Source organism: Podarcis vaucheri (genome assembly GCF_965113315.1).
Source record: "Podarcis vaucheri genome assembly, chromosome: 4".
Taxonomy (NCBI): Eukaryota; Metazoa; Chordata; class Lepidosauria; order Squamata; family Lacertidae; genus Podarcis; species Podarcis vaucheri.
In genome coordinates this window covers 24381237-24406915 of record NC_138762.1, presented here as the reverse complement: position 1 = coordinate 24406915, position 25679 = coordinate 24381237, and the positions used below count along the sequence as shown (strand labels likewise).

Sequence of the window (25679 nt, the reverse complement as noted above, 5' to 3'; positions counted from 1 at the left end):
AGTGGCACTTTATCGAAACGCAGATCTGTTTCCTTAATCATATTTTCCACAGTAGCAGAAGCCAAACCCATTGATTCATCTCCTAATTGCCATTCTTACGATGACCTACTTTTGCATTGTCTTGGGGTGTTGCTCCACCCCGTTCTTTCTCTCCCATGTCTCTTAATACTTCCTGTTTGTCAGTCTGTTTAATTCAATAGTTTCAGCTTTTAAACCATGCCAAGAAGAGCTGAATATTGATGGCAGACATACTGCACTACGGATATCTATCTGATGGGGAAAGAAGTACAGAGAAGACCCAGCTTGACTTCTGCAATTTGATTTCTGGATCTTCATGAAAGACATGGAGAAAGGTTTGTTCTAGTTCCTTTTCTAATGTATCCCCCAGAATCTAAGAAGCTGGGTTAAGACTTGATAAGTACTAGATAGTAAGAATATTTGCTTTGTAGGTTGAGGAGCCACTAGCTGACTATAGGAAAATAAAAGTCAGACCCTAAAATAAATCCATTGGAAGTTTCAAAAATGGTGATAATCGTATTCTTGCAGCCAGGAGGTTCAGCAATTGTAATTAAGTCTCCTCCTTGGAGCGACACTTAAATATTATGCTGACATTTCAGCTGATATATATATATGAACCTGCTTTGTACTGAGTCATTAATCTATTTAGCCCAGGATGATCTGATTAGACCCAGCTCTCCAGGTTGTTAAGAACGCATATTTCCTGGCCTTCCCTAAAATGTTTTGAGTAGCAATCCTAAGAACTGAATGGGGTCTTTTAGATGCCAAATATGCATTCAGCCACTGAGCTATGCCTCCCCCTCCAAAACGTGCCTTAGCTGTAGCAAATATTATCTACATTATTTTCCCTTCGGTGTTTGACCAGCAGCCCACATTGGTTTGTTCCCAGATGCCATTCAGGATTTTGTGGTTAAGCAACCGCATTGGCTGGTGTGGTTAATTTAGCAATTGTTCTTCATGCTTTGCAACCTGATGACAATTAGAGGTCTTTAAATTATATGGTATTCTCTGAAGAGGGCTCGGATCATTAAATCTCATGGCCTTTCCTAGTCTTCTTCTTCTCTGGTTGGTCACTACCGCACAATTAATATATTTAGGCTACCTATGCTAGTTTCTAATACAATGGAAAATGTCATGACTGGATGGATGGATGGCAGTACCTTGAACCAGAAGTTGCAAGTTTACCTGTTTAAAAAGTAAAGCCGCCCTGGGTGCATTAAACAAGAAAGAATTGATCTTTACTGCCATAGCGCTGGCTGTGTGTCTTTTACATTAGTTCCTTTGATACTGTCAAATATATGATACCAAAATGCAGTGTATTTTAATTGTTTTGGAGACTGAGCAGTTGGATTTGCAGTTTCAGATTTAAATAAATGAAGTAAGCGCTGCTTACGGCCATCCAATTTTTCGGTACAGCACAGCATTTGGTCTGGTCATTTGTTCTTTGCTACAGTTTCAGGGAATTTGGTTGTTTTGAATCGTTCCATGTGTGAATATATAAACAACAATCTTACATCCATGCCACCAATCAACCCACGTTAGGGAAGGGTTTGCCGGAGTATGCAAAACGGAAGTGTGTGGTTAGCTGCAATATTGAAAGGCAAGGAGTGTATAAGTAATGTGCTAGTTTGTCCATGAAAGCTGATAATGATGCATAGAAACCCAGGAACATCAGGGTAATACTGAGTACATGCATGATCCAAGCCAATAGACATTTCTGAAAAAATGAAATGAAAGGTGGCAGAGCACATACTATGCTCAGCATCCCCAGTTGCTGATCAGGTACCAAGCAAAGCTAGTGACAGCTTTTGCAGGAGACCTGGCAAAGCTACTACCAGTTAGACTACAGCAGACGAAGGCAACATTGTCCTAGATTAGGCTAGCTAGGTGGGGAAAAGAGAACAGGGCTCCTGTACCTTTAGCAGCATAGATCATGCGTTTTTCTTCATCAGTTGATACTTGTTCAAAATAGAGTTGATTGGAATAGGAGGAAGGGAGACAGGAAACCAACTCTTAAAACATGCCAGTTAACACCCAACCCCCAAACCAGTTCTTCATCGTGGAAAATTTAGGGTTGCATCCAGTTTCAGTCATATTCAGAGGAGACCCAATGAAATTAATGGACACTGCTTAGTTCCACTAATTTCAGTGTATTTACCCTGAGTAGAACTTAATTATATCTAACCAGTAATTTAAAAGAAGCTCGTGTTTGGAAACAGAGACACAGCTCCTGGGAAAGGTAAATTTACTCTGGGAAAAGATATTGGGTTCCATCCAGAACTAGGATGGCAACTAAGATTCACTTATCTGGGAGCAAACTTCATTCAATGACGCTTTGGAGAAAACTTGTATAGGATTGTGCTGTAACTTAGTTGGATTTTGGCTACAGTCCTAACCTCTGGGCAACAGGGGTGAGCTTGATGGAGCTATATAGCCCTGTCACTCACACCAGCCAGATCAGAAGGTGCAGAGCAAAAAATGCCCATTTACTGTGCCAACTCCCAGAACAGACCCATTGTCATTTGCTTTGGGTTTTGCTGCTGGCAGTAGCTTTTGCACCCCCTCCCTTCCCCATCTGTGTGGGCCTATTGGGGTGCTCCTCACCAGCAGGGCTGGGCAGAGGGACACCCTCACTCCATCTGTATGGTGGATCAGGGTTTGGAAGGCTTTGCCAGGTCTCGTTGGAGTCAGTGGGACAGCTTAGTCGTAACAATTTAGTTCCCACCAAATAAATGGAATTCAGTTTCGGTGGAATCTTTTCCATGTGATGCAATGCACGTCCTAGACAGCTGCCTGGAAACTGTAATTAGCTGGATTCAAGGACCAATAAACAGATATTGAATCCTGATAACACAAGAGCATACAAGAATTGCTAGTTCCCATGTCCAGAAATGAGGTAGGCCATCTGTTAATGGCTGGGTTGCACGCCCACTAAAGAAACGGGTGGAACGTGAGAGTACAGTTAGATCCAACCTTGTCACTGGGAGGCTCAGTGGCACAGTGTGTCTTTCGTTGGCTTTGGTTGGCCCTCAAGCTATGACCATTCCTGGACAGGGTGAACCTAGCCACCAGTACTCCATACTCTGGAAACCTGACTGGAATACCATACTGTGCTGTATCTAGATCTGCCCTTGAAGATGACCCAGAAACTGCAGCCAGTGCAGAATACTGTGGCTAAGTTGCTATAACACCAGTTCTAGAGCAACTATGCTGGCTCCCAATACTGTATACTTCCAGTCCAACTCCAAGCTGTTAGTTGTTCTTGTTGTTTAGTCGTTTAGTCGTGTCCTACTCTTCGTGACCCCATGGACCAGAGCACGCCAGGCACTCCTGTCTTCCACTGCCTCCCGCAGTTTGGTCAAACTCATGCTGGTAGCTTCGAGAACACTGTCCAACCGTCTTGTCCTTTGTCGTCCCCTTCTCCTTCTGCCCTCAATCTTTCTGCCCCTTCATGGATCACTGCCTTGCCATGACAAAGGGGCTTGAATAACTCAGAGAAGCTATGAGCTATGCTGTGCAGGGCCACCCAAGATGGACAGGTCATAGTGGAGAGTTTTGACCAAACGTGACAAAGACAACAGGCATATAAAAGCTGTTAGTGATAACCTATAAAGTCCTAAAGTCTGAATGACTTGGGAACCTGATATTTGAGGGAGCATGTCTTCCTCTGTTGTCCTGCCCAGCCATTACATGACAATGAGAACGAGGGTCTTATTTGCTGTGGTATCGCAGCTCTGAAATGCCCACCCCTTGGATGCCCGCCTGGTGCCTGTGGTGAGTTCATTTCAATGCCAGGCTAAGTCCTGGTTGTTTACTCAGGCAATGGGGCTTGTTGACTACAGTGCAGTATTGTTTCATCTGTTCGGCACATTTAGGGCTTTATCCCGGATTAATTATGACCGCAAAGCAGTATTTATGTGCTCAATTGTTGCTTCATACAATATGTATCCTGCCCTGAGATCAACTGATAAAGGGCAGGTTAGTACAATTTAAACGAAGAAATAAATTAGTGCCTACTCAAAAGTAAGCCCCGTGGAGTTCAGTGTGGTTGCCGTCTTAAGCTTAAATCCTGCACTCACTCATCTGGGTTTAATTAACTCAATGGAACTTATTGTTCAACAGATATATGTAGGCTTACAATTAAGTGCCAGCAGGAATATCGCCTTAGCCTGAACCAACCCATTGTTTTGGGTTCCTGTTTCTTCAGTACATTCCAGTTTTGAGCCTATTACACAACTATTTTTTTTACCTCCTTTGACTAGGTGCAAATTATGGTTGTGCCTCACTAACAGAGAGCAAGAGCTGCAAAAGGATGCAAACCAGTAATGTCAAAAAAGTGGTGAGGAAGAAAGTTGAACGATAAGAGGCGAGAACCTATTTAAGTCAGTCCCTCTTCCCAGGGAACCCTGGGAATCGTAGTTCTGTGGAGGAGGTAGTGATTTCTTTCAGATAATCTCAGCACCCTTACCAGACTATGAAACTCACAATTCCATGGCAGATAAACTGGTATATAATCAATAATGCTGATAGATACTTATCCAAAATGAAAAAAATGGTGGGTTTTGCAGGTGGGAAATATACCCAAGATCACTTCTCTGTGACCAAACAGGAAAAGGGGATTCATCTATTCAATTATTTTCTATCGTATCCTTAGGGAAATGAATGAGAGCAGTATTTCGACCCTTGTTGTAACTGTGATGGAACTCACCTTTCTGTAAACAAGAATGGGAAATGCCATGTAAACAAGGAGTGGGGAACCTCTGGCTCATTCCTCGCAAACCACATCCACCTGTGTTACACCTGACATCATCGTATGTGACACCAGGTGTGTAGCAGGTAATCTAAGTGGCTACAAAGCAGCAATCAGGAGCTCCCAATTGCTCCTTTGCTAGAACTCATGGGCAGTGACAGGAGAACTGGGGGGGGGGTCACATTTGGCACCAATGTGCCCCTTTGGTTTCAGATAGTACATGGGTAGACGAGTCTAAAAAGCCAGGGACACAAATTTCTGCGACCCTCTAGTAGGTATGGTGGTTCATTTACCAGAAGTAATGCATTTAGTGTTAACTCTGGAAGTGTATATTCCGTTCTGACCAAAAGAAGACTCCTACAGCAAAATATACATCCGAAGGCTTAGTTTACTCACTACTAATGTATACCAAGGATTTCTTAAATATTTGCCTTTCTGGTAGTCAGCAGTCATAGGTGGCCCACGTCAAATATTTATAATTGCTGGTAACAGGACTGCATTGCCAGACTTGGCACTGGAAAGCTATCACATTTTATTCTTGCTCACTTGATCTTTCTCTTGCAGAAGATCTACATCCGTTCAAATGTCCTTCTTGCACTGTGGGGATTGGCAGTAAATATAATATGATAATGATCCATGGCTCTATTGTGGCTCTGGCCAGGGTAAAACTGAGAGGACAAATTCCTGACTTCTTCTTGTTGTTGTTTAGTCGTCTAGTCGTATCCAACTCTTCATGACCCCATGGACCAGAGCATGCCAGGCACTCCTGTCTTCCACTGCCTCCCGCAGTTTGGTCAAACTTCAAGAACACTGTCCAACCATCTCATCCTCTGTCATCCCCTTCTCCTTGTGCCCTCCATCTTTCCCAGCATCAGGGTCTTTTCCAGGGAGTCTTCTCTTCTCATGAGGTGGCCAAAGTATTGGAGCCTCAGCTTCATGATCTGTCCTTCCAGTGAGCACTCAGGGCTGATTTCCTTCAGAATGGAGATGTTTGACCTTCTTGCAGTCCATGGGATTCTCAAGAGTCTCCTCCAGCACCATAATTCAAAAGCATCAATTCTTCGGCAATCAGCCTTTATGGTCCAGCTCTCACTTCCATACATCACTACTGGGAAAACCATAGCTTTTAATTATATGGACGTTTGTCGGCAAGGTGATGTCTCTGCTTTCAGAACTCAGAACTAAAAGACAATGAGCTGGTTTGTACAATTCCCTAAATTAAATCTTAGCAAACATGTGGGATCTTGAAGAGGAGCTTGCAGCCATTTTTCTCCTTCCCATGCTGAGAGCTGAACCACAAATCTCAGTTCAGACAACACACTGTCAAACCTTGGCTTAGCACAGCGCAGCATGGCAGCAAATACTACCAGGTAGCAAAGTGGCTTCAAACTCCTCTTCGGAAGCCTACAAGGTTTGGCTCAAAATGTTGTGGGAACTGGGCCAATACAAAAGTCAGGACAGAAACCTTGCAAATTTTACTTAAAATATCATTGAATACCAAACTTAGCTTCTAAACACAATGATTATAATTGTATTTAGCAGCTAATTTTTGTATACTGTGCAAGGATGCATTTTATTAAAAAGATTTCCAGCATTTTATACCATTTTGCAATTATTTGCCGAGTAATAAATCCAAATTAGTGTTGCTAATTTTTAAGGACTCTGTGCGCACCTGATACCTTTAACCTGCATGCTAAACAAAAATTAGTAGGCAGCTTGATATTAAGTGTCACAGTATTCTAAACCGTGGTACCAATTTTTAAATGTGGGAAAAATCATTTCATCTCGAAAGCAATGGCTACAATACATTCACAACAAAGCGTGAATGTGGGCGGATACCATATAAGTGTGGGTTTTTTAAGGATTTTAAACGCATTCAGCTAGACAGAGTGATAATTCTTCTTTCAGACCTTCTTGCCCAATATGCAAAAGTTGGGAGTCAAGCATAGAGGCTAACGCCTACACAGAACTCAGCTGGGAGCACAGACTGTTTTCTGTTAATAGTGGGAGTTATAATGATTGTGACTTTAGGAATAATCAGATGTGGAGTTACTGACATCCTCCACCCACCTTCCTGGTCGGCCTCTCCCCCAGGTTCCATTGCAATGTTTACATTCATAAGATATGAGAGGATACAAACAAATGGATTTTTTCCTGGTTGGAGTAATGATTGGACCAGCTCTTGGCTGTGTTGCATTTCATACATCATTGTAGTCATACACCCCGTTAATTTATTTTTCCACAATGCTGTTTTTGTCTACCTCGTGATACAGCAGATCAGAATGCTCTTCAGAGGGCATCATTTTTTTAATGACCTACATTTCAACTCTGCCTTTTGTGATTTGGCATCAACAAAGGCTGGGACCTGCTGAAACTTTGCCCTTCCCTGGAATTCCAATTGCCTTTGGATATTTTAGATCATATTGGATAAACTTTTTTTTTTTAGGGCAAGGGCTGTTTACCCATGGACAAGTTGATATAGCTCAGTTGGTAGAGCATGAGACTCTTAATCTCAGGGCTGTGGGTACGAGCCCCACCTTGGACAACAAAAATCCAGACCATTCCAGCTGTTCCACCAAGTATATGGGGATTAGTGAGGGTTCTATCATACTTTATAGCTCAGGAGCAGGGACCTGAATCTGGCCAACACCATCAATTTCTCAACCAGTCACCTCCAGGCTTGACTACTGTAATTTGCTCTACGCGGGGCTGCCCTTGAAGCTGTCCCAGAAACTCCAGCAGGTGCAGAATGCTGCAGCGAGGCTCCTCACGGGGTCTCTGCCATGGGAGTATATTCACCCAGTGCTTTTCCAGCTGCACTGGCTCCCGGTGAAGTACAGGGTCAGATTTAAGGTGCTGGTTTTGACCTTTAAAGCCCTTCACGGCCTAGGACCCTCGTACCTACAGGACCGCCTCTCCCGGTATGCCCCACGGAGGACCTTAAGGTCCATAAATAGCAACACTCTAGAGGTCCCGGGCCCTAAGGAAGTCAGATTAGCCTCAACCAGAGCCAGGGCTTTTTCAACACTGGTTCTGGCCTGGTGGAACGCTCTGCCTCATGAGACCAGGGCCCTGCAGGATATGATTTCTTTCCGCAGGGCCTGTAAGACAGAGTTGTTCCGCCTGGCCCTTGGCTTGGAGTTAATTTGATTCCCTCCCCCTCTTTCTTTTTCCTTTTCCTCCTGTGATGAGGCTGCATTTTAATTGTTTTAATGTTGTATTTTAATCTTGTTTTTAAGTTGTATTAATTTAACTAATTTTTATGATTGGTTGTTAGCCGCCCTGAGCCCAGCCTTGGCTGGGGAGGGTGGGGTATAAATAAAATTTATTATTATTATTATTATCCCCACTCACTCCAATACAGATCTTCTCATATTGAGAAGGGGATTTCTACGCGGGTTTGGCTGAGTATGCTTTGAGGCCTTCCCAGGAAGCCTGTTAATGCAGGAAGGTGAGGATGGATCAGGCAGGGAGAGACGTGTTAGAGGTGGGGCATGTGCAACCCCGTAGCCCCTCTGCGCTGCCCCTATGCTTTATTTGAACACATGAATAGGGCTAGTGAGGTATTACTACATGCTCTCCCCTGGCATGGGCTAGTAATGGGGGAATGGGGGGAAGTCCGTATAAATTCATTCCAATTCACAGCACACCAATCCAAGAGAAATGCTTTGCATTTACATCCACACCACAGCGTGATTTTCTCCCTTCTAATTTAATGCATGGGTTTAATTAAACTTGCCTGGCAGAATACCTGCTAATCTTCGCAGTTATCTCATATAGCAATTAATTCAAACAGGAACAGACTTGATCCTACAGTTCTTCAGCGCCTCTGGGCTAATTGCTGCAAGATCCTGCCGATTATTTTGGAACACTTTCCTGTACTCTGCCTTAATTTTTTTAAACATACCTTCCAGCTTTTTTTAAAAAAAAAACCCCAACAACTTTGAAAACACTCGTTGAGAATGAGGGGGTTTAAAGTCTCCCACGCTATAGCACTGTATCTGAACGTGCAAGCAACGTAACAAAGTGGTAGCTGAAAAACTTCTCACATTCATTAAAACTATATGTGTCAGGAGGACCTGCCACCAGCAACATTAAATTATGGCTGTAACCATCCCAGTCAGGCTCCCCCCCCCCCTCTTTTTGGCCAGGTGCAGAGACTTTATGCATGACACACAAAACAGCATCTTTGTTGCTTGACAGAATACAAGAGAAATCAAAATGACCACTCATGTTTATGTGTCTAAATGAGTCTGGGAAATATATCCTAACATGTTAGTCAGCTTGGGGTTTGTTTTTGTTTTTTTGGGCGGGGGTTAAAAGCAGAAGTCCTTAAGGAATACTGTCTCTGGATGAGTAAGGTTCACTGTGGGGCATCAGAGGAGATGGCATTTTTAAAATGACAATCCTGCAGTTCATGAACCACTTCAAAGCAAGCTGGGAACAGCCTCTGAAGCCAGTGTGGTGTAGAGGTTAAGAGTGGTCGACTCATAATCTGGTGAACCAGGTTTGCGTCTTCGCTCCTCCACATGCAGCTGCTGGGTGACCTTGGGCTAGTCACACTTCTCTGAAGTCTCTCAGCCCCACTCACCTCACAGAGTGTTTGTTGTGGGGGAGGAAGGGAAAGGAGAATGTTAGCCGCTTTGAGACTCCTGAAGGGGAGTGATAAAGCAGGATATCAAATCCAAACTCCTCCTTCTCCCCCTCTGTAGGAGCAGGACCTTGGAAAAACCATTTCACTTCATCATGCTTACCCAAACCAAGATGCTAAGCCAGCGATTGATGCCAGAGAATGATTCCAGCAATACAACAACCAAAGGGAAGACTCATTTGCCAGCTGCGTTATTCGTTACCTGAGATGCCTGTCAAAAATAAATAAAAATGATTTGGTTAGGGGATAACAAGTTGAGCTCTCAAAGCAAATTCAAATCCTGAAAACTACCAACATTGTTTATCTAGTTCAGTGGTAGTTCCAAGCAGGGAAACACAGACAGGAGAGAATATTGATGGAGAGTGATCTTGATGTGCTCAGCTGTACGCACAGGAGGCCTCTGCAGAAGAGATGGGGAATTTTTGGTCCTATAGATGCTGATGCAACTCCCAACTCCCATTGGCTGTAGCCAGCAAGACCACCAATTGGATATTTTAAATTTATTGAGTAACAATAAACACTGCTTGATGCTTAAAAAAAAAAACAACTCAAAACAGTTAACAAAAAGAGCTTTTTAAATGATTTTTTTAAAGGAAATCACAGTTGTTGAGCTTTTCTTGGAAAACCACAGGGGTAAAAATACCCCATATATTCAGCTGAGAGGGGGGCAGAACCTCAGATAATTGAGTATTTTTTAATGTGGATCTTCCCCCCTGCTCCCCCCCCCCCTTGGCTACACCCATGCTGGGTAGGCTTGTTTAAACAAAAATGTTTTTAGCAGGTACTGAAAGTGATCTCATGGGTTAACTGGTCCCAAGTTGTTAAAGGCTTTATACGCTAATATATACCTTGATCTTGGCCTAGTAGCAAATGGGCAATCAGTGCAGATATCTGAACACAGGTATTATAACGCTATCGAGGGACTCAGCTACATTGGCAAAGAAAGAACGCTTTATATGCGTTGTTTATGCATTCTTACACTGTGACACCGGATGGCGCTGTGGAGTTCCATTCTGCCAACCCAATTTCTCATACAAAATTAGCAGCACATTTAACTGAAATGCTTCTTTGATGTGTCCTAGATCCAGCCAAGGTCTGACTTTTGTTAGCAATTGTGCTACACCATTCGGCAGCATCTGCATCAAGCGCTAGCAAAGCCCCCCCCCCCAAAAAAGCACATTGCATGTACCCCATTGCAGCTTTAAAGACATACTACTGAATGCACACAAGCCAGGGGCATAGCTAAAGGGATACCCTTTCTGATGCACTTGTATTGGGACTGGTTAGAATGGAAGGAAAAGAGCTCAGCAGTAGATGGCTCCAGAGTCGACAGCAGGTATGGCCAAGGGGGTCAATTAATTATAGGTTTGTCCCCATCCTCCTCTTTGCTGAATTCTACAAGGTTGAGAAAGAGGAAGCTGAGAGGCGGGGTCACTCCCTGGGCTGTAAGTAGACAGGCAAGGCGGGTGAGGGCAGGCTGAGATTGGGGCAGTGCCCCATAAGTCCTTAATTAGCCTGCCTCCACTTCTTACATTATCTGCATTCTGAAAGTGAGGCAAGGCATGTGCCTATATGCAAATGCAGATTTAGGGTAGAGCGGCCAGTTCCGCCGCCCTGGGCGCCAGGCCTAGAAACCACCGCAGGGCATCGCAACTATGACCTAGTAAATTGAGCAGAACAGAAGGAGGGAAGGGCGCCAAATTTTGATTTGGTACAAGGCACCACTGACATCTGAAAGGCCAACGTCCGTCCCTGGCAAATTATATACCCTTACTTCCTTATTACACAAAAGGGACCACTACAAGGGACATGGGTGGAGCTGTGGTCCAAACCACTGAGCCTCTTGGGCTTGCCGATCGGAAGGTCGGCGGTTCGAACCCGCGCGATGGTGGCAAGCTCCCGTTGCTCTGTCCCAGCTGCTGCCAACCTAGCAGTTCAAAAGCATACCAGTGCAAGTAGATAAATAGCTACTGCTGTGGCAGAAAGTTAAACAGCGTTTCCATGCACTCTGGCACTCATCACGGTGTCCCGTTGTGCCAGAAGTGGAAAGCTGTCTGCGAACAAACACCATCTCCCTTGGCCTGAAGTGAGATGAGTGCCCACCCCACAGTCGCCTTTGACTGGACTTAACCATCCAGGGGTCCTTTCCCTTTCCCTACACACACTTTTCTCTCATCATTACAGTGTCTTCTGTTCATCTGCAGCTGCACAATGATGCAAAGCTGAATGAAAAAAGAGAGGGGGAAGAAGCAAGTGTGTGGCTTCAGTTGCCAATTGGACCTGCTTCTGATGGACAAGCAGTACAGTGGTGCCTCGCAAGACGAAAAGAATCTGTTCTGTGATTCTCTTCGTCTAGCGGTTTTTTCGTCTTGCAAAGCAAGCCCATTGAAGGATTAGCGGATTAGCGCTATTAGCGGCTTATCTGCTGATTGGATCAGCTGATAAGCGGCTTAGCGGCTTAGAAAAAGGGGGGGGAGGAAAAAACCCCAGCAGGAACTCGTCTTGCGAAGCAAGCCCATTAGAAATTCGTTTTGCGAAGCACCTCCAAAATGGAAAACTCTTTCGTCTAGCGAGTTTTCCGTCTTGCGAGGCATTCGTCTTGCGGGGCACCACTGTATTGTAGTTTGGAAGCTGGATCTGGGAAAGTGGGTTTGGGGGGAAAACAGACCCACTGAAATCAAAAACTGTGCAAAGTCAATAGAAACATTCAGCAAGGCTATGTGGGACGTCCCCGCAAAAGAACACCATGTGTGGGGAATGGAGTCCTGAACAGCAGCAATTTGTGCTGCAACCTTTTGTTGCAGGTCCTGTTTGCAAATAAAGGATGCAGATGGGACCCACAACCAAAGGTGTCAATGCATCTCTATTCCCCTAATACAGATGCTCCTGTTCAGGTTTCCAGCCAGACACTCCCTCCTGCAAGCTTACAAACTTATCTAGAAATCCATTCCTGAGGGTGAGGAGCAGAGTGCTTTCAACCCAATAGGTGCTGGGCCACCTGAGTTTGCCTACTGCCTTATCCATGACAACTAATAATATAACACTGTACTGTATCCAAAAAAGCTAAATGTGAGCAGGGTTGACCAGTGCAGCCTTTGTCGACCACGTGCCTTCCAGACGTTTCGGACTACAACTCCCATCAGCCCCTGCAGTCCTAAACATCTGGAGAGCAGGAGGTTAGCAAGGCCTGGGCTGGCTGTACACAGCCTCCATCCCTTGGATAGCTTTATGTCCTGGCTACCTCACAGCTTGATAACTTTTGCTGGCTCTGGCCAAAGCAAATATTTCCATCCCTGCTCCAAGACTTGAAAAGCAAATATTTAGCCAGAATGAAGCGCGGCCTGCTCTTTACCTCTCTCAGTCTCTTCCCGTGTATGGACGGGAGCTGAAGTTCCCAACTACTGTACACTCCCCAGAGCAACCCCTCAGCCGCCTTGGGGAAGGGAGAGCCCGCCTCCCTGCAAACAAGGGATTGGCACGTTCCCTCCCTTCGGCCCCGGGCGGCCTCGCCTGGATTAGCCGAGCGGGGAAGGCAGTCACCCGGAGGCGCCGCGGGAGCCTCTCCCGGAGGTGTGCGCGCCGCGCGCCTCGCACCTGCGCGCCGCCCCGTCGCGGCAACCTGTTTCGCTTCGCCCCGTCCGAAGGCAGGAAGGACGCCGCTGCCGGCGCGGGAGCCTCACCTGGCCGGCGAGGCGGGGGCTTGCCAGGGGTTTGGTGTGGGGGGCGATGCTGTGGGCGCATTGCAGGCGGCTCAGGGTCATCTGCCCCGGCTGACCCCTGCAGAGCCGGATCCACGATGAACAGGGAGCCTCGCCGGGTAGATCTCAGCTTCTTGAATGAGGAAGAAGCCAAGCAGATCTTCCGCGTGCTGGAGCGGGACTCGCAGCTCAAGAGGGCCGAGAAGGAGAGGATCAGGTACAGCCAGGTCCCTTTAGTGCTGCCCCTCTGGGTGGGGGGCACCTAAGTTCTGGGAACCAGCTAAACCCGCGGGGTGATGGAGTCCCTTTTAGGAGGACACGTGGAGATGTTGTCTAGACCTTGTAATATGGGTGCTTAATGACTCTTTCAATCTTCCCTTGATCCCAAGCTAGTTGATCTAACTTTTTATTGTGCACCCTGAAGCTATGGTGTTTTCCTTTGTTGCTGCTGCTGCTGCTGCTTTACGACCCAATCCTGCATGCATTTATTGGGGCTTTTAGTGGGAGGTGATTTTCATGTCTGCAATAAATTTCCTTCACAATAGTGGTGCCAAGCTAGACTCTGGACTTCTTGACCTTGAAGCGCTACGCCTGAGTTTTAAAATGTCTGGCGATACTTGTTGAATGTTTTGAGGAGGCAGGAGGCAGTTTGCACATGCTCCAAGAAAACACTGTTTTTTATTTTGAATTATTAAGGACGCTAGGTTCAGAGCTAGGCCCCAGAATTCAAAAGAAGCCGCAAGGCTGACCTCAGAGGAATCTTGGTTCACATTGTGTTACTTATATTTCAGGTTTATAAACCGCTTTACAGCCAAAAGCTATCAAAGCAGTGTGTTGTAATATAAAATGAGAGAAATTGCAAAAGATACAGACTTTAAAAACAATTTAAAAGTACACTTTGGGGGAAACTTTCTTAAACAATAAAGAGTCTGGTGGGGTGTTATGACATGTCATTAAAAAAGAAAGAGCTGAATATTTTTCTTCTGTGAGCTGGATAAAACAGGGCATTTATTAGAATGAACTTTTGATATTTAGGCTGCCATCATGCACCTGCTTACCTGGAAAGAAGTCCCATTGAACTTGATGAGGCTTACTTCTGAGTAGACATGTATAGGATTGCACTTTTGGGCTTCTTTCCAGGTAAACTTGTGTAGGATTGCGCAAATAAATGTTCCTTTTTTGTTGTCTGTAGACTCTACCATATTTACAGCATCCACACACTGCAAGAAGTTCTTGCCATTCCTGTTAAAAAAAGCCTTACGCTTGGCTCCCATGTGATGACTTGGGTTTTGATGCTTGCTTCAGCGCTTTCAGCCCATAATGAGCCAGCTGTGTGCAGAGGCTGGCATGCAGAGGCTTTGGTGTTGGCATGCCACCACAGATCAACCTCATCGTCAATGCCAAAACCAAATCTTGTGCATGCAGGTGAATATGTAAGCCTGCCTTAATGCAGATAGAAGTCAGCAAAGGCTTTCCATTCAATCTCATGTGCTGAACCCAGTAGGAGAATCAACCTACACAGTGCAATCCTGTACTTTTCTACTCAGAAGTAAGTTTCATGGGGTTTACTTTTGGGTAAGTGGGTACAGGATTGCAGCTAGCGTCCACGACTTAAGGCCAGAGCTTTCCTGGTCATTCTTCCTTGAGAGCAAGCCCCACCTCGCTGTGTGCCAAAGTAAACAAACATAAGGCCCGGTTCTTAGGCCTTTCACCTACACAGGAAGTTAAGATGTGTGTGAGCCTCTCTGTTTCTCATCATATAAATATATATTTGGCAGTGTTAGAAACTCGGCTATATAAGCTAGGTGCCAAATGGCGCCTTACACCAAGCTTACAGTCGCCAAAATGGAATGCCTAGTTTCCATTTTGGGGCCAGACAGCTCAGAAGTCATGTTTTTCAATGCAGCTTTTTGACTCCTGGAATTCATTCTGATTGTGCAGATAAAATATAACAGATAGAGTCTACAGAATGTGTTGCTAGTGTGTGGAAAGAGTAAAGATCCAAGGATTCCCCAGGCGTGGACATCCAGATGGTGGAGACTTCAGGCGCCAACATGGCGCCGGGGCTTCTTCACTTGGTTGCAAGTGGCCAATAGCCAGGTGCAAAATGTGTTTGGTGCCCAGAGAATTACGAACTCTGATTTGGCATATTGGACACTTTTAACGTGGGGCTGGCTGTAGCAGAGAAATCAAACGTTCAGTGTAGGTTTGGAGATTTGAGCCTCGATCCAAGGCTCTGCTGCCTCCTGGTCCGTGTTTGTCTAGAGGGGGAGAGGTGTCTTCTCCATGTGATTTTTGTACAGTAGGTTAGTGTCTGCATCTAACAAAGCAGGAAGGGACAAGGTAGCTATTTCCTGGTCTTCTCCCAAGCGGCTTGTTTCCCTCTCTCACTCTCTCAGGGACTTTGCCCTGTAGCTTGGGCAGAGCAAAGAGTACAGAGCTGTTTCAGATGGTCACTATTAGTGGTGTGTTGCTGAATTTGGCGTCTCTGCCTTTGACCAGAAGTTCTCGAATTTTTCACCTGCATGTGTTTTTCTCCCTCTCTGTCATTCCAGGACATGGTGTCATCAAGTGAAATTGACCGATGGGAGGGCTCAGGACAAAGTCCTTTTTGACCATACACATGATTAAACTGTGACGTCCACTACTACAGGACGTAGCAACCGGCAACTTAAGTTGTCTATAAAATGGGCTTAATTAGATTTGTGAGCAATATATCGCCCCAATCCGGTTTGAAGTCCCTGTTGTCATACTGGTTTCATAATTTTTGACCTGGCATCATCATCATCATCATCATTATTATTATTATTATATACTGCCTTATACCCTGGGGTCTCTGGGCAGTTCACAGAATAAAATACCTAATAAAATTAAAAACAACAACACAATACAACGCGCCCCCCCCACAAAAAAACACATTTTCAAAGGGCATAGAATGTAAATGAGATCAACCAAAGGCCTGGTTAAAAAGGAACGTTTTTGCCTGGTCCCTAAAGGTGTATAATGAAGGTGCCAGGCGAACGTCCCTGAGGAGAGCATTCCACAAATGGGAAGCCACTGCAGAAAAGGCCCGTTCTCATGTTATATCGCAAATCATGATGTGTGTGTGTGCGCACGTACACAAGCTGTGCAAAAAGCATTATGCGGGGGGGGGGGGAGTGAAGCCAGCCAATGTCTCTACATAGCTCCATCCTTATTTCAGACATTGTGATATATCAATATATTGCAATGTTTAGCTGGTGATATATCACAGTGTTGAAAATCAGATATGGTCCAGCCCTAATTCCCACCAGGATCAGAGGCAGTTTCTCTCACAAGTTGCAAAGATCTAAGGAGCCCATTCCATGGTAATTCGCAGCAGGGCTTCTGTGGCTGCCCCTGATCTGTCTGTTAAGATATGATAGACACCCACTATCTGCAATTTCTGGAAACATCATAGGTTGGTTTCTGAGTACACCCTCGTGTCTTCTGAACCCAGAACTCTATTTGAGTGATGGGACTTTGGCGAAGAGGCAGAGCTGTAGTTTAGGGTTCTTTGGCAGATAAATCTGGAACCGTCACCTGAGGCACAAAATTTGTCCTGGCTCCAATGACCGTAGACATTAGATATCTTGATCAGTTCTTCATGTTGGCTCACTCCAAATTGCATATTGGACAGGAATGGCAGTATCCCTGTGATGCTCTGGTTAAAAGGTAAAGATAAAGGGACCCCCTGACCATTAGGTCCAGTCGCAGACGACTCGGGGGTTGCAGCACTCATCTCACTCTATAGGCTGAGGGAGCCGAAATACAGTTTCCAGGTCATGTGGCCAGCATGACTAAGCCGCTTCTGGCGAACCAGAGCAGTGCATGGAAACGCTGTTTACCTTCCCGCCCGAGCGGTACCTATTTATCTACTTGCACTTCGTGCTTTCAAACTGCTAAGTTGGCAGGAACAGGAACTGAGCAACGGGAGCTCCCCCCATTGTGGGGATTCAAACTGCTGACCTTCTGATTGGCAAGCCCTAGGCTCTGTGGTTTAACCCGCAGCACCACCCACGTCTCTGATGATGCTCCGGTTACCCTTCCTCTAAAACATTCCCGCTCTGTTTCAGAGTTAATGTCTTGGATATCCAAGGTGTGAGATATGACACTCCACAATGTCCATTTACCTGTATTGGGAAATTTTTTATGTGTGATGTTTTACAATTTTTAAATATATGCTGTAAGCCGCTCAGAGTTGCTGGGGAAACCCAGACAGATGGGTGTGATATATAAATAATAAAATGATTATGATAACGGCAAGTATTTTGCTAGTAAAATAATTACTTAGCATATATTCAGCACCTTTCTCAATAGTCCAAAGTGCTTCATATATGTCAGGCTGTACATCAACCCTGCAAGGTATGAGGGTACTGTTAGCTCCATATTTCAGATGGGGTCTGGGAGAGAGAGATAATAGCTAGCCCAAGGCCACCCATGGCACTTGTGGCTGCGTTGTGATTTGAGCCTATGATAGCTGAAGCTCTTTACCACAGAATTACAGAAGCTTAAATCTCCAGTGTTAAGTGGTGCATGCCGGCACCTCATATAAAGAAGGTTGTCTTTTATCTGTAACCACAAGTATGTGAATATTCATACTATGGCACCTTCATGAAGGGCTTGATAACTTTATGAGAAGGTGCTTACTTGATGACTAGGTGAATTCTCAACATTATCACTGTACCAATGAGCAGGCTCTGCTACGTACTTTTTCTTGTACCAACTAGGTTCAAACGTTGTTTTTAAATAGACAGTGTTATGCATCAGACTGGTAATAACCTGGCTGAGAGCTGAAAAACATGAATGACAGAGTTGCCCTATGTATCTGTGCATGGACTGTACCATTTCAAATGGCAGGTGGAAGATTAGATGTATAAATGGTTTTCCATTTATTATTCTTATTCTTTTAAAAAAACAGTTTCGAACTAGACTATTTTCCCGGACTTGTTAGTTATTTATGTGCATCAAATTTTTTATATAATGGGACTTGTAAGACATTCTGAAATGTGTAGTAGTGCAGGCAAGCCACAGGCCCACCCCATGAGCCTGCCAATCAGATAGCTTGGTTTCAAATCTACATCCATTAGAACAAAGAATGGGATTGGTGGATCACAAACCGGTTTAGGCATGCTGGCGAACTATGGTTTGGCACTATGTGGTGATACGCTCGCTCTTCTCCTTGCATGCTGTGATCCCTGCATCTGTAGTTTGCGGTAAAACCATAGTTTGTCATTTCATCCAAATTAACAAAATGTGGCTTGTCCTTGCTCTGCAAATCAGAATGTGAAACTGGAGCTTGACCCTGATTTTGAGGGCAAAACCAAACCATAATTTGCCAGTTTGGACAAAAGAGAAACTGCAGTTTGCTACAGGAAATTGCAGGGCCAAACCAGTACAGCATTGTGTCTAAACTAGCCTGTGTTTTATATGATGAATCAACTAACATTTCTTTGAGTGGGGAGATGGGGAAAGCCGATTTCTCTCTGAGATGGGAAACAGTGGCATGTGTTCTGTTCTGTCATGTATGATTTAGCTGAAATTTATGCGTTGCAATGGTTGGGCTAGATGCCCCTTGGAGTCCCTTCCAGCAATAAAATTCTATGATTCTTGGAGTGAACTTTGGCATCGAACGTGTGTGTGTGTGTGTGTGTGTGTGCACATGCACGTGCGACAGAAAGTGTGTTAACTTGTTGGCATCAGAGCCACAGGTCAGGTGCAAAACACTAGCAACAAATTCCAAGGAAGGAGCTGCGGAAAGGGAAGGATGAGCAATAATGAGAGGAAATTTCCCCCTATAGGGTTGTAGGAGGAAGAGGTGAAGAATAAACTTTTGCCTGCGGTTGGGGTCAAGAAAAAGAGCTTCCGGCCCACGTTCTCTTCCCCTGCCCAATACAATTTCCTTGAGTTAAAAATGAGAAGAGGCTGGGGGAAGAAAAATGGGAGATGTATTTTCACCGGTGAACCTTTTTGTTTTTGTGCACTGCTTCTGTAAGCAAACTCTGGAGAGCAAATTAGTTGTCCAAGGAATACAGCAGTGTTCATACAGCAAGGTTTTCTCTAGCATTAGATGTGTCCCTCAATTAGTGCAACTGGTTTCTGTTGTTTATCAATAGCCTCCTAACAAGTATTTATTCCCCAGAGTTTTGTTGCAGAGTCTTGTTTCCCTTGGCTCAGGATCGGAGGGGGGATTTGCTGGGGATGGCAGTCATTTCAGAGTGATCCTTTTCGTGTGCTTTGAGTGGCTCATGGTCTTCCTGATGGTCACAGCCTTTGCACAGACACAAGCGAGCAACTTCCCTAACAAAGCTACTTTTGTCGCAAACTTTTCAACGGTTCACAGTCGGATTTTGCAAAAGCTATAAATGAACAGGAGGAAAAAGAGCCCAAGGTGTTTTAGCTGTAAGACTGTACCATCTTAGCTTTTTATAATTTGTTCTGCTAAAGCATGTTTCTGGAGCTCATTGTTCTGGATCTCACATGGAGGGCTTTTCACTATGGAGAAATGGGGGGGGGGCAACCTTTAAACACAACGTGTACATTTCTTCCCTTGGCCTTTGTTGTTAGGACATGGAGCAGAGAGACCTTAAGGGCAAAGGGCCTTCTCGGTAGTGGCACCCACCCTGTGGAATGCCCTCCCATCAGATGTTAAGGAGATGAGTAATTATTTAACATTTAGGAAACGTCTGAAGGCAGCCCTACATGGGGAAGCTTTTAAGGTTTAATGTTTTACTTTGTTTTTCTATATGCTGGAAGCCGCCCAGAGTGGCTAGGGCAACCCAGTCAGATGGGTGGGGTACAAATAACATATTATTATTATTATTATTATTTACAATCTAGTGAGAATATGTGTTAATCTGAGGGACACTGATCTTTGGAGGTTACTGCCTTAAAGTTCAATTACAATCTGTCCCTTTAAGTCCTGATCCAACACTCTTAACCCCACACTTTCTCTCTCGTTGGACTCCAAGTCCCATCAGCCTCAGCCAACATGGCCATTGGTCATGAACAATGGGAGTAGTCCAACATCTGGAGAGCCACAGATGCCCCCATCTCTGCTGTAGTGTAATCCCACACAGCTGTAGTATGTGTGTGAACCCTCAAGGCCACATTCATGCCATACAGTTAAAGCACTATTATTGTACTTTGAACACTCATGGCCTTCTCCTACCAATAAATAAATAAATAAATTCTGGGAGCTACAGTTTGTTAAGGGTTCTGAGAGTTGTTAGGAAACCCCCCCCCCCAAAAAAAAATTCACACCATTTTGCTATAAATGCCCAGAGTTCCCTGTGAAGAGGGATTGATTGAATTGGCCATTGATATACGGCAATTTGCACTGGAAAACACTCACTTTGCACTCACTGATGCTCTTCAGAATGAAGTCATTTAGCATCTTTTTACTTGTATTTAGTAAACAAAGCTAAAAACTTTAAAACTTCCAAACATGCCTAATATTGTATTTGAAATTGGCATTCATTGTTACTGATGAACATACGAAACAGAAAAATTTCTGTGGAAAAATAAACCCCGCAAAAGTGATCATAATTGTAGTGGGGGGGGTGAGGTGTGTGTGTGTGTGTGTGTGTGTGTAAAAAGAGAACGAGAGATAAGTCAACTTTCCATGAAAAGAATTTTATATCCACAAATGTTAATGGATGAATAATAATTGTACAGCAAGGACACAAGATACTGGCATAAATTGTATCAATTATATTTACTTGCCCCCCTCCAATTATTAAAGAAGGAAGGAAGGTCCATTAAAAACACAACCTTTTGAGTATTTAGCAGCTTACTGTTCCTGTGGTGTCCTAATAATGGTTATTTTTTTAGAAAGCTGAATCATTGGTAGTAGTTTTAAGGCAACAGGCCCTTACTTTGGGGGAGCTTTTCTAACAAACTGGATAGTACACTGAAATGAGATGGACGAACGAACCGGATGTTATTTAAAAGTAATTAGCTAGGTTGGGCAAATGGTCATTTAAAACAGGCTCACTGAGGGCCATAAGTTTCCTCTTGTGACAAAGCTATCTATCACCTAGTGTGAATATTTACCACAATCTGCTACTAGCATTACTTCAAGGGCTGGTTAGGTTACAGTCACAACACCTCATTATAACTGTGCGGAAATACAAAGAAGTGGCATGTAATTAATGTTATTGAGTGTAATGTAATGAGTGACATTAAAGGAATCTGGTGGGAATTGGATATCATGTGAGAATAAAAAAAAAAAAAATCTAGTGGTGTCACATCAAAAGTGATTCCCAGGTTTACTCTTGACTACTGTGGGGAAATTACTTCTGAGAGGGTTTTTAACCTTCAAAAATAAAATGTGTAGTTAAAAAAATAGAAGACAAAGGATTAATAGCCTGTGATCAATTTGCTTTCTTCTTCTTCTTCTTCCTGTAGTGCATCTTGAAACTCTGGAGCAAGTGGGAAACTGACAGTATTTTTTCCCCTGGCTTAGTATCAGATTTTTTTTTTTTGCAGGCCTAACATCCCAGGGACGTGGGTGGCGCTGTGGGTAAAACCTCAGCGCCTAGGACTTGCCGATCGCCAGGTCGGCGGTTCGAATCCCCACGGCGGGTTGTGCTCCCGTTGCTCGGTCCCAGCGCCTGCCAACCTAGCAGTTCGAAAGCACCTCCGGGTGCAAGTAGATAAATAGGGACTGCTTACTAGCGGGAAGGTAAATAGCGTTTCTGTGTGCTGCGCTGGCTCGCCAGATGCAGCTTGTCACCCTGGCCACATGACCCGGAAGTGTCTGCGGACAGCGCTGGCCCCCGGCCTCTTAAGTGAGATGGGCGCACAACCCTAGAGTTGGACACGACTGGCCCGTATGGGCAGGGGTACCTTTACCTTTACTTTACCTAACATCCCAGGTCTTCTCTCTAGAAGATGACAGGGATAAGGCATGAACTTAGAGTGCCACTGGCAGTCATGGTAGACCAGGGATGGAGACCTGTGGGCCTCCAGATCTTGTTGGGCTCATAGAATTGTAGAGTTGGAAGGTACTCCAAGGATTATCTAGTTCAACCCCCTGCAATTCGGAAATCAGAGGTGAGTAATCCCTGAGAGATGGCTAGCCAACCTCTATTTAAAAACCACCAGTGAGGGAGACTCCATCACCTTCCAAGATAGTCCATTCTGTTGCTGAACAGCTCATACCGTCAGAAATTTCTTCCCCACCTCTCAGGATTTTAGATGACGTGCAAAAGGCATTCCCCAGATACAGTCATACCTCAGAAGTTGAACAGAATCTATTCCGGAAGTCCATTCAACTTCCAAACGTTCAGGAACCAATGCGCAGCTTCCGATTGGCTGCAGGAAGTTTCTGCAGCCAATTAGAAGCCGCGGAAGCCGCAACGGACATTCGGGTTCCAAAGAAGGATCGCAAACCGGAACAATCACTTCCAGGTTTGCGGCGTTCAGGAGCCAAAATGTTCGTCTCACAAGGCGTTTGACTTGATGAGGACAGGAACCCTGATAGAGAAGTTCCCAGTTCCCAGACTCAATTTTCTGTTGCTGATCAAAGTGAATATATTTGTTTTAAGGGGTCCTCAGATCAGTGTCGGAGGTGGGGTCCTGCTAGGGCTCTCTCATGCTATTTCTCTTCTGAAAAGAAATGTGTTTGTGACAGCAGGAATTCAGGAAATTTGAAATGGAATAAGAATGCCCGTGTGTGTGATGCACACATACATATCTCAATGCAAACACTTTCAATATTTAAACTGATCCCTTCACTGTTATTTGAACAGATGAGCTTTTTAAAAAATAATTGCAGCAATAGTTGCAATTTCTTCCGACTTGTAGATAGGTTGACTGTTTGACAGGATGTCAGACTAGGAATCCGTGTCCTCTTTTTGTCTGTGAACCCTTAGATCTCCAGGCAGCTAAAAGAGGAGCAATTTGTGTGTGCGTGGAGGGGATAGTTCTGTCTTCTCAGATCTGACAGTCTCCCTCTGGCAACCTGTTATAAAGTTTCATAGGGTTCAGCTTGGCAAAGAAATCTGATCAGCCCACGCTTCTGCCCGGAGGTGGATCCACAAAAGTTTTAACAGGGGAGATGAAACATTTGAGTTTAGTGCAGACAAAATGGCAGTTTAGGAGATAACAGTAGCAGAAGAGAGGGGCACTTAGGTGATCTAACAATGTTCGGAATCATAGCTTTGGCGTAAATAAACACTGTGAAACAAGTACTGAAAAATCACAAGGAACACACAGCTCAAGATCCGCCAGGCAGTGTCAAAGGCAGCTGTAGGGTAGGATCCTGCTGCTCCTGGCTGCTTTTTTCTTTGGCCTGCATGCACTATTTATCCAATGTCTTTTTGGAGATTATATGCTTCCCAAATGTTCTCTTGCTCCTAAATGCACCTTACACGGGACTGTGGTCTATATCACTCCAGAGTGCAGGTGGGTGTGTCATTTTTTAATGTCCCAAATGTTAAAAAGAAAAACCTCAAACATCCCTTCAGTTAAACAATAACCACCTAGCGGAACAATAGCCACCAGTTGCTAATGTGCAAGTACCGGTACTTGTCTGGAATGAGAAATGGGTTGCAATCACGGTTACCCATCCCAAGCCTGCAGGTAGTTTCAGTGGCCAGATGAGAAAGTATTTGGTCAGTCTCTATTCTAAGTCAGAGGTTGTGTGCACAAAACCATCCACACCTAACATTGTTTTTTTTAAAATGCTTTTGCTGCATCTGCACACCCTAAGGGTGTGGATTTAGAGAATTTTATGCAGAATTAGGCACTGGCCCATTGAGATTCTGGCACAACTACTTAAGGAATGCAGCTAAAGCAGAGGAGTGCCAGAAAGATAGGACTGAAAGTTATTTGCACAATCTTTTTCCTAGCTTCTGCAGAATTACCGTATTTTTTGCTCTATAAGACTCACCTTTTCCCTCCTAAAAAGTGAGGGGAAATGTGTGTGCATCTTATGGAGCGAATGCAGGCTGCGCAGCTATCACAGAAGCCAGAACAGCAAGAGGGATTGCTGCTTTTACTGCGCAGCGATCCCTCTTACTGTTCTGGCTTCTGAGATTCAGAATATTTTTTTTCTTGTTTTCCTCCTCCAAAAACTATGTGCGTCTTGTGGTCTGGTGCGTCTTATAGAGCGAAAAATACGGTAAATAACCTTGTTGCTTTCCATCTAAGGGAAAAATAATAATTATGCTCCTGTTCAGTGTTAGAAACACAGATATATAAGCTAGGCGCCAAATGACTCCTTAAACCAGGGTTATTGTTGCCAAAATGAAATGCCTAGTTGCCATTTTAGGGGCAGACAGCTCGAAAGTCATATTTTTCAATACGACTTTTTGGTTCCTGAAATTCATTCTGATTGTGCAGATAAAATATAATGGATAGAATTATATAGGATGTGTTGCTAGTGTGTGGAAAGGGTCAAGATCCAAGGATCCCCAGGCATGCAGCTCCAGATGGTGGAGTCATCAGGCGCTATCCTGGTGCCTGGGCATCTTCACCTGGTTGCAGTTTGCCAATAGCCAGGTGCAAAATTCGCCTGGCGCATTTCAAATGCTGCTCCTGTTTTGATTCATAAGGTAAAGGTAAAGGTACCCCTGCCCGAACGGGCCAGTCTTGCCAGACTCTGGGGTTTGTGCGCCCATCTCACATCTATTGGCTGGGGGCCAGCGCTGTCCGGAGACACTTCCGGGTCACGTGGTCAGCGTGACAACGCTGCTCTGGCGAGCCAGAGCCGCACACGGAACGCCGTTTACCTTCCCGCTGGTAAGCGGTACCTATTTATCTACTTGCCCCCGGGGGATGCTTTCGAACTGCTAGGTTGGCAGGCGCTGGGACCGAGCAGCGGGAGCGCACCCCGCCGCGGGGATTCGAACCGCCGACCTTTCGATCGGCAAGCCCTAGGCGCTGAGGCTTTAGCCCACAGCGCCACCCGCGTCCCTGTTTTGATTCATACTTGAGGTTTTTTCCTGTAGAGTAAAATGAATCAGGTCCTCAGAGGGTCAGGCTGCAATCCAGACCTTTGATCCACCATGCTGGGTGTTGGATTGGGTGGAGATCTGTTTACACATACATGTTTGAACTCACATGCATGTCTAGCACTCAGATGTATTCATGCACACACTAACAAGAGGTTGCATCTGTTACGAATATGTGTTTTACCCTTAACCTTATGCCCACAATAAGTCCCCACACAAACAGAATAAAGAAAACTTGGTTTATTATATGAAACGCAAATGACAGAATTTATATTTGTTTGCCCCAACACGCATCGCTTGACGCTTGTTGAAGTTCAACTGCGTTTGCCATTTTATAACAATCTGTTTCTTCTTAACTATACCAATGACAGACTGTGGGAGGGTGATATATATCTGTATGTAAATCAAAAGCTGTACCAATGATATATGCACACCAGGGGGCAGGATGAGGTCGCATTCAATTTTGGCATTGTCTAATTTGTTATGTAAAATGCACTGCAACTTCATGGGTGTTGCAGAAGGTGCTCTTTCAAAAATAGCTGTTCCAGGTTCAGCATGTCGACACACCAAGTGAGAAAAATAAG

The 25679-nt window shown here is 44.7% G+C and overlaps 1 protein-coding gene and 1 long non-coding RNA gene across 4 annotated transcripts in view; one reads left to right on the top strand and one right to left on the bottom strand.

Moving 5' to 3' along the window:
- The first annotated feature begins 167 nt into the window (after window positions 1-167).
- The window catches only part of EXPH5 (exophilin 5), a 54252-nt gene continuing 28740 nt past the window's right edge, over window positions 168-25679 (top strand). Inside the window, exon 1 of one of the 2 annotated variants that reach the window (XM_082220382.1) lies at window positions 168-353. Coding sequence is in view for 1 of the 2 variants with exons in the window: in XM_082220381.1 (XP_082076507.1) it covers window positions 13216-13334 (119 nt within the window). In the remaining variant the exon portion in view is untranslated. Of the gene's footprint in view, window positions 354-13114; window positions 13335-25679 lie in introns of those variants that run through there. The other variant, XM_082220381.1, reaches the window with a different exon arrangement.
- LOC309531104 lies at window positions 8462-14458 on the bottom strand. 2 transcript variants are annotated; one of them, XR_014219079.1, is made up of 2 exons: window positions 14176-14458; window positions 8462-9630 (listed from the first exon to the last, which is right to left on the bottom strand). It is a non-coding gene; the product is annotated as an uncharacterized lncRNA (long non-coding RNA). The 2 variants fall into 2 exon arrangements; XR_014219080.1 differs by lacking the exon at window positions 14176-14458 and adding an exon at window positions 13100-13201.